This window comes from Megascapheus bottae, chromosome 23 (assembly GCF_031878675.1).
Source record: "Megascapheus bottae isolate mThoBot1 chromosome 23, mThoBot2.hap1, whole genome shotgun sequence".
NCBI classification, from domain to species: Eukaryota; Metazoa; Chordata; class Mammalia; order Rodentia; family Geomyidae; genus Megascapheus; species Megascapheus bottae.
The window spans coordinates 10,853,789-10,863,240 of NC_143531.1; the positions used below are offsets into that span (position 1 = coordinate 10,853,789).

At 44.7% G+C, this 9,452-nt stretch overlaps 1 protein-coding gene across 1 annotated transcript in view; it reads right to left on the reverse strand.

Annotated features, from left to right (window-relative positions):
* The window catches only part of Hadh (hydroxyacyl-CoA dehydrogenase), a 29,452-nt gene extending 22,614 nt beyond the window's left edge, over positions 1-6,838 (reverse strand). The window contains exon 1 of the mRNA XM_090356711.1: positions 6,638-6,838. Within this exon, the coding sequence (XP_090212837.1) occupies positions 6,638-6,769 (132 nt within the window). The 5' untranslated portion in view covers positions 6,770-6,838. The remainder of the gene's footprint in view (positions 1-6,637) is intronic.
* Between the last annotated feature and the right edge of the window lie 2,614 nt (positions 6,839-9,452).

The window sequence follows — 9,452 nt, forward strand, 5'->3', positions numbered from 1 at the left end:
GACTTTCTCAAGGCTAGAGCTCTACCACTTGAGCTTCAGCACCACTTCCAGCTTTTTTCTATGTATGTGGTACCATGGAATCGAACCCGGGTCTTCGTGCATGCTAGGCAAGCACTTTAACCACTAGGCCAAACTTCCAGCCCGGCTTCTTTCTTTTATTCCTATTTTTCACAAGCCTGCTTATTCTTCTACTTTCCAAAATGAGCTCAGAGCATGAGGTTCTTACCAAATCTGGCTGCCCAATCTTGGACATTCTAACCTCCAGAATAATGAGCTAAATAAACCTCTTTTCTTTATACATTATCCGGGTTCAGGTACTGTTACAGCAAGAGAAGGAGACTAAGACACTGGCCTTCGAAGCTGAAGGCAAGTCCCCATTCCTGGACTTCATCTTTTATGTCTGTGCAGCAATGCACACAGGAAATGAAAATCCTGCCAATTAGTTTCCATTTTGGAATTGCAAAATTACTATCTCTACCTTCTTTAGCTATAAAAATGAACTTTTCTTGATCTTCTGAGCTTCCGAACCAAAGTGATAGCTTCATGCTCTATCTTTTCTTTCTGAATTTCAATGATTCCTACAATTCCAAACATGTCTAAAACTATCACTAAGCTATACTTTCTTGTTCCTTAAACTAATCCTTCTTGAGCTTCCTTAACAGTACCACCATTTGCAAATCTTAATCTGCTGAACAATACTTTTTCTTTAACCTCAATCTTTAATTGCTGTCCCAAAGAATCCTGTGGACATTTTTTTTTTTTGAATGACGAGAACTCTTCTTGGCAAGAAGCTCAAGTGACAATTATTCAAATTAACCTACTAAGAGCTCCTGTCTTGCACTATGATGACCTACATAAGACCCTGAAAACAAGTAGTCTGCAATGGAAAATGTTTTATTTGAAGGCTGTGTCCTCAGCTCCATGTCTTTCCTGGGCCTGATGGAAGGCAGGCTCAGCCAAAGAGGAAATAGTTTTAGGCTCGGGTACTTCAGAGCTATAAAAATAGGTCAAGGGAACAGCACACATGTTCAAAGCCCCCAAGTACCCTGGTCGGGGGCTCAAGTAAGCATGGCAAGCAGAAGCGTGCTAGACTTACAAATCCTTGCAAACACAGCACCAGACTGGAAGCACAACATCAATGAGGTTACCTCAGCTGGTCCAGTGATAGCTTTCCCTCCATCCCTCAACACAGCTCTGGTGGATGTCGTCGTATACCCAATGGGCTGTGCTTCCTCCATCACAGGCTCTCCCAAACCCCAAAGTTAGGCAAAGTTTCCTTACATCTGAATTCTTTTTTTCTTTTTCTTTTTTTGCCAGTCCTGGGGCTTGAACTCAGGGTCTGAGCACTATCCTTGGACACGTTTTCTCAAGGCTAACACTCTTGTTACTTGAGCCACAGCACCACTTCTGGCTTTTTCTATGTATGTGGTACCAAAGAATGGAACCCAGGGCTTCATGCATGCTAGGCAAGCACTCTACCACTAGGGCATGCTCCCCGCCCCTTATATCTGAGTTCTGACTTTCTCCCCAATCCCACAACAGGCACCGGAAGAATGGCTCCCCATTTCCCTTTTCCAAGCTGCTGTGCCTTTACACCATGCCTGCCCTTGAGTCCTCTGGATTTGATCCAGAGAGAAAAGTAAGCTATCTATCAGCCTCAGCTCTCAGAACTGGCAGTTCTGGGTTTAAGGTGACTTCTGGAGAGGGTTGCCTGGAACTGTGCCATCAGCCTGCACTGTCTACACTAATCTTCAGCACACTGGTCTTCAACAATCAGAAAAACATGCTCTCTTGAGCATGTTCTAACTACCACTACTACTGCAGCCAGCTGGTTTGTTCTGAAGACAGATAATTAGCCACCAGCCCTGCCCCCACCAAAAAAAAAAATAGGCCTTGTCTTTTAGATTTCATAAAGTACTTTTATAAAGCCAAGAAAATACACTGCCAATTTTAGACTATAATTCTGTTAAATATACAGATTTTTTTTTTTAATTCAGTAGATATCCAGGTTTGGCACTATAGGGGAAATCACTTCTCTCCAAGGCTTTCCACCTCCCATAAATTCTGAAAAATGGAGAACTTAATTGTACAGGTCAACGGTGACAGCCAAGTCTTAGTTACACTTAAACATTGCAAGATGTTGCATGATAGGCCCTTTAAGGGAAGACAAGTCACAAATCTACACTGCCTGCCTGTGTGGCAATGTTACAGTGTTGCTTTTTTTTTTTTTTTTTTTTTTTTTAAGGTTTTGCTAAGAGACTTCCATGAAAATTCAGACCACAAGGCCTCCACGCATCACAGTGGAGATGGGGAAGTGATGGGCTTTTCTCTGGATAGAGGAACTGTTGACTGTGACCTCGCCTGCACAACGTACATGGTTAGAAGAGCAACAACTGAAGGAAGAAACTCTGGGGAAGAAAGGGAACATGATGAATTACTATCTGACGTGACTGACTCTGAGTCCAGATGACCAAGATGGCTGCATCGCATCCAGAGGGAGAAGGTTAACAGCCCCTTACACTGAGTGTAGCGCTGAGGAGAGGACAGGTTGATATCTATGGATTCCACACAGCCTGGGTGGCCCTCTTTATAAGATGGCAGGTGCATATCTGCAGGCAGAAATGTCCTTCTCAGCTTCAGGAATCCCAGGTAGTAGGAGTAGAAAAACTCCAGCTCTGTCTCTGACCTTTACCCACAAGTACTGTCTATGGGAAGGGTTATTATATTATATTATATTACTATGGCCAAATAAAGTTTTACATTTGTAGAGTGTCTAAGTGCAAGGCTCTGCTCTAAACACTTTATGGATGTGAACTCATGGCAATGTCCCAAACAGAGTTAATGTGGCACTTTAGAATTCCTAAAACTGTTTTAACTCCCAGCTTTTCTTTCTTCCTTTCTTTTTTTAATTGTATTTTATTGTTGGGGTAATGTATAGAGGGGTTACAGTTACATTTGTCAGGTAGTGGGTACATTACTTTTTGAACATTGATACTGATATCCCTTTTTAGGGCTCAGCCCCTGAGTTCAAGCCCCAGAACTGGCTAAAAAGAAAAAGAAAAAGCATCCAAGTACTGAAAAGTTACTACTGAACAAATGAAAAGTTACTACTGAACAAAGACTAGTTAGTTGTAAGCATTTTTCCTTCATGAGCTCATTTAACTCTTTCAACTGTGAAGCAGGTACGATTATGTTAAGGTGGGGAAAGGCAGGAAGTAATGAGTGACTGGCCCAAAGTTACTACAGCCAGAAGAAAGCTAAGATCTAAACTCAGGCAGGAACCACAGAGCCTGTCCTTTCAAGCTCAGACCACCCCTCACCAGGAACTGTGGCATTAGCATAACCTAACTGGGGGCGGTGAGGACAGGAGAGTAGTGTGTGTGTGCTTAGCAGAAAGGAAGGGAGATTAAAACCTCCAACAAGCAGAAGGTAAAACTAGATGTAAAACAAGGCAGAGAAAAACCAAATTGGAACTGATGAAACAGACACAGCCATGTCCTGAGAATAAAGATATCCCCACCTTGCCAGGCACTGGTGTCTCACACCTATAAATCTTAGCTACTCAGACGTCTGAGATCTGAGAATCATGGTTCAAAGACAGCCTTGGATGGTCTGCGAGACACTTATTTCCAATTAACCACCAAAAGCTGAAAGTGGAACTGTGGTTCAAGTGGTGGAGCACCACCAGCCTCAAGCAAAAAATACCCAGGCCCTGAGTTCAAGGCCCAGTATCAAAGAGGTGGGGGAAAAAAGCACAAAACAATCCAGATGTTTCTTTCATTCAGCATCAGAAACTTCAGAGCTGATGGCAGCAAGATGGGAGCAAACTCAGTGGATGAAGAGAAAGTTTTAGACGACTGAGTCTCCTTTCCTGAGCATTACACAGGAGCACAATGTTGGAGAAATGTTCACCTACTGCTGAGAATACTTCTCTGACCCTACTTAGCTTAAAACGAGCTTTTCTAAAAGAAATGTGCTTTTTAAAAGTGTGGGGAGGGGGGGAGCTTGTAAGATCTGGTGAGACAAATTTACCTTTAATCTTCAAGTTTAAGCTCTCTCACTTTCCCTTAAATGCTATTCCCCCTGGATCCTTGGTAACAATTTCACCAGTCCTGAACTTTCTGGACTCCTCAGCTGACAAAAGGCAAGGAACAAAGCAAAGATTAGAAAATGATTCATTCTGAGAAACTTTTCTTTTCCTACCTTTCCACCCCCTCCCCCGAAAGAGCCCAAACCAATCTGTCTCCACCCAAGTTTCATGTAATGCTACAAAGCTACTCTATTGCCCTGCTGAAGATAAACTGATGATCAAGATCAACCTAAAAGTGTATAATAGGCAAACACATAAAACAAGCTGACTTAAATATTAACCTGCAGCATAAGGGATTTTAAAATTCAAAAAAAAAAAAGAGAGAGAGAGAGAGACTACAAGCAAAGGAAACACTCTTGCAAAGTACACATGTTCACTCTGTTCACATAAAAAGTACACTCTGTTCACATAAAATTAACAACAGCCCTCACTTGTCAGAAATTGCTTAATTGCTTGAAAAATGCAAAAAATACAAAAAATCTATTTACTTTTTTTCCATTTTGCTCAAAACAAACTGAAACATATGTTGAAGATGATAGATGAACATTGTAAGCAGAATCTGACATCTGATTAAAACTACTTTAGAAGACTCCAAGAAAAAGCTAAATGTGAATTCGTTGAGTAAACTAGATACTAATTTGTGTCTGTGCTTTTATGGCTTATTTACTAATAAAATGAAAGACATACTTCCTCCTTTCAGTGAACCCTGAATATACTGGTATCAGCTAATATTTATAGTAAAGGTTATTAAAGATGGCCCAGTGGTTGAGCACTTGCCTAGCATACACGAAGACCTGGGTTCGATTCCTTGATACCACATACATAGAAAAGCTGGAAGTGGTGCTGTGGCTCAAGTGGTAGAGCGCTGGCCTTAAGGAAAGCCCAAGGACAGTGCTCAGGCCCTGAGTTCAATCCCCAGGACTGGCAAAAAAAAAAAAATGGACTAGGGGGCCAGGAGTGGGGGTAGAGTGCCTGCCTAGGCCTGGATTCGATTCCTACATACACAGAAAAAGCTAGTAGTGGTGCTGTGGCTCAAGTGGAAAAGCACTAGCCTTGAGAAAAGTTCAAAGACAGTGCCCAGTCCCAGAGTTCAAGTCCCAGAACTGGCAAAAAAAAAAAAAAGTGATACTACTGATGCTTTATACTTACACATTATGACCTCCCTCAGCATAGGTAAGAAAGCAAAAGGACAACAGAGGATAGCTGCTCTATAGGCAGAGGACACTCAGCTCTATCAGGACTCCGTGTGCACTAAGCACTTACTGTGCTGGAGTGGACACAGGTGCATCCATACACAGACTCCTGTAAGTAAAACCTGTAGATTGAAAGCACTTCCTCCTCCTGTCCCACCTATAATATGGTTTATGAGGACTCTAGAACAGCAGGCAGGGCATCCACATAATGAAAAGGATAATGCCAAAAAGGAAACAGTGGTCTCAAAAGAGATGGGTCACAGAAGAAGTTACGAGGACAAGTATTGCAGAAATATTAATTCGGGGATGAATAGCAATCAAATTAAGCCAGGTGCAGGTGGCTTAAGGTCTGAAACTAGACCAGGGAGAAAAGTGACTCCAGACTCTTACCACCAAAAAGCCAGACATGCAGCTGTGACTCAAGTGGAAGAACGCTAGCCTTGAACAAAAGAGCTCAGGGACAATGCCCAGGCCCTGAGTTCAAGCCCCAAAACCGATCACTCCCGCAAAAAAAAAAAAAAAAAAAAAAAAAAAAAAAAACAACAAAAAAACCCACCATGGTTCTACAACATGTAACTTAAAAACAATAAAACAGTCTCCAGTGTTCAAACAGCTTTACAGTATTCGGGTTATCAACTGCACAACTAACTGCCTCTGACCCATAGCACAGCTGGCACAGGGCAGAGTTCTAAAGCTGCAAGGATTAGAGGTTTCTACAGAGGCCCTGGATGCCTTTATCTCCTCCTCCCACCTCCCACTCTCCAGTCAGGATGACATGATTTCTAGCACGCTGGGTACTGGGTCAAGGGTCAAAGTCACCTCCAGCGGCCCCAGGCAGCTTGCCTAGGCACTCAAGCAAGCTCTAAGTAGGTGACTTTAAAAGTCTTACAACTGTGAGGACTGCCTTTACTCTTCATAACCCAGGAAATATGAGGGCGGGGGTGGGGGGGGGTAAGGAGGGGATGGGGGGGCGGAGACATGGTTTAGGGACAAGCATTCTCACCGTTAGAAGTACAGAGAGAGGGGAGAGGGGAGGTGGGGTTCAAATCGCATCAGTCACCGGGCAAATTCTGAGTTTGCACGGGGGCAGGAACACACGCGATCCGCCTCAACTTGGTGCAACCCAAAAAACTCGGAGGCCGGCGCGACTCCCGGGGGCGTCGTTTTCCCCGGGTCGGCCCTGGGCCCCGGGCGGCCCTGGGGTGGGGGTGGGGGGCGGCTGGAACCTCAGGAAGACTCCGGGGCCGGGCCGAGGACGCCGCATGGGGGGGGAGGAGCTGTGTAAGGCATTTCAACCCCCGCGCGTCCGCGGCCCGCAGCACCCCCGACCCCGCCGCCCCGGGGCCTCGCTCACCTGGGCGATGCCGGCGCCCATCAGCCCGCCGCCGATGACCGTCACATGCTTGACGATGATTTTCTTCGCCGAGGCCGACGCGGAGGACGAGGAGGACATGGAACGCATCAACTGCCTGGTGACGAAAGCCATGGTAGGGCGAGCACGGATCCGGCGGCGGTAGACGCGACGGAGCCTGGTGAGGAAGGCGGCAAAGGCGGCGTGGGCTATGAGAGCCGAGTGACCTCTGGGGGCGGAGCCCCCGCGGCCTCACTGCCGCCGTGCGCGCGCACGCCCCGTGACGTCACCAGAAGGGCGGGGCTCGAGGTCAGCCCCGCCCATCGTACCTCTGTCCTGGGCAAGGCCCTGGGTTTGTGTGGATGGCTTAAAGTCAAACAGCAAAGGTTGGGGAGAAATTGAGCATACTAGAAAGCTATAGGAAAGGAAATCTCTTTCTCACCGTTGGGGGACGTGTTCAATCTCACATGAATACTTTCTAATTGCTGTTTCTCAGTAACACAAAAATGTATATATTTAAATCATGCCTGCAATCCTAACTACTCAGGAGACTGAAATCTAGAGATCAAGGTTCAAAACCAGCCCCCCCCCCCCCGGGGAAGTCAAGTCCATGAGACTCTTCCCTCCAAATAACTACCAAAAACTAAAAGCCAGAAATGAAGCTTTGGCTCTAGTAAATGCTTATCTTGAGCAAAAAAAGTTCAGGGACAGAGCCCAGTCCCTGAGTTCAGTCTCAAGACTGGCATTAAAATTTTTTTTTTTCTTTTTAAAGGAACTTGTGTATAAGACACAATAGGATGTCTACGTAGGGTACACTCTCAGAGCTTTCTTTTCCTTAGGAAAAAAGGATAACCATTTGTCATAGCTCATTCAAGCTGCTATAACAAAATACGACAGAGTATCTTATATAAAGTAAAACAATAGGGGGCCGGGAGTTTGGCCTAGTGGTAGAGTGCTTGCCTAGCATGCACGAAGACCCGGGTTCGATTCTTCGGTACCACATACATAGAAAAAAGCCAGAAGTGGTGCTGAAGCTCAAGTGGTAGAGCTCTAGCCTTGAGAAAGTCCAAGGACAGTGTTCATGCCCTGCGCTCTAGCGCAGGACTGGCAGTAATAATAATAATAACAATAATAATAATTCTCACAGCTCTGGAAGTACAGAAGTCCCAATTCAAGATACCAACAGACTTGGTTGGTGTTTAAGGATGGTCTGCTCACATTCCCATAGATGGCACCTTTTCATTGTAACCTCATGTGGGTAGGAGCAATTGAACTTTCTAGGATCTCTTCTATAGGGAGTATGGATCCCATTTGTGAAGGCCTATCTTCATGACCTAGTCATCTTGAAAAGGCTCACTTCCAAATATTCTCACATTCGGTTTTAACATAGGAATCTGAGGGGACATATTCATCACCCTTGCAGTATTTCCCACTAACTTTTAAATCTGAGGTCATGTAACAGTCTGTAAAGATGTAAGGTAAAGAGGCAGAAGGATCATGAATTCCAGGTGAGCATGAGCTGAACAGTAGGACTTTATCCCAAAACAAGGAAATGGGAAGGGGGGAAAGGAGAAAGGAAAGAAGGGGGGAGGGGAAAAGGGTGGAAGGGGAAGAGAGAGGGTGGGGAGAAGAGAGGGAGGGGAGTTGGGAGGAAGGGAGAGAAAGAAGGAAGGAAGGAAGGAAGAGAGAGAGAGAGAGAGAGAGAGAGAGAGAGAGAGAGAGAGAGAGAAGAAGGGGAGGGAAAGAAGGATGAAGAGGGGAGGAAGGAAAGAAGGAAAGAGGGAGGGGAGGAGAAGGGAGAAAAGCAAGAAAGATGGAGGGAGAAAGGAAGAAAGGAAGTAGGAGAAAGGAAGGAAGGAAAGGAAGGAGGGGGAAGGAGGAGGGAAGGAAGTGAGGGAGTGAGGAAGGAAGGAAGGAAGGAAGGAAGGAAGGAAGGAAGGAAGAAGGGAAGGGAAGGGAAGAAAGATCTGGTGAACTTGGAGAGTGGTGGGATAGTTAGCCGCGTGCTGCATGACTATCTACAAACACCCTCCTTGGCTCTAATGCCTTCATCTGTGAAAAGAAACGGTCTGACAAATAACTTTCCAGCTATTTGATCATGAGGGTTTCGTCTTGTTTGTAGTCTTCTGAAATAAGAGCACCGTGCTGGCCACTCCTTTCCATTCTCAGTTGCTACACAGAATAGGAGCATTGTCCTTTGGGGTCAGGAAGCCTGATCCCAATCTGTGAGGTCTCTAGCTTGTACTTTCACATTATCATTGTAGTTGGTCTTTATTTCTCTCTGCAAAGTTTAGTGCTGAAAAGCATGACTGGTCACTGAACCATTTCAGAGAAAGTAGGCAACTTTGGCAAAAGAATAAAATGCTGGCACAGGAACAGAGTGAATAATCACTGCTTTTATTTTTGTTCCATGTATGGCTGATTGTGATACTTTGAAAACTGGTATCAAAGAAACATTATTTATCAGCAAACAGGGTTATGGGCTCCAGAGCAGCGAGAATATGAATGGAATGCAGTAGGTCATTGTCCTGTCAAAGAAGTGCTCAGATTTTTAGGAGTATGAATGGGATTAAGAGTCATTGAGTAAATTGGGATTTTCCTTCTATTTGTGGGAACTTAATGATTTCTAGATCTCAGAAGAATGAGTGAAAATTTAATGTTGTGTCATCTTTTGTTGAGCATTTTTTTTCTTTTAAATTTCATATGGCAGAAAATCAGAAGCTATGGCTGGACAGAATGGTACAACGGCAAAGTCCAGAAAAGTACAAGCAAGTCTGTGCTGTCAAATTAATTCTGGTTGACTTTGTACCTAAGGAAA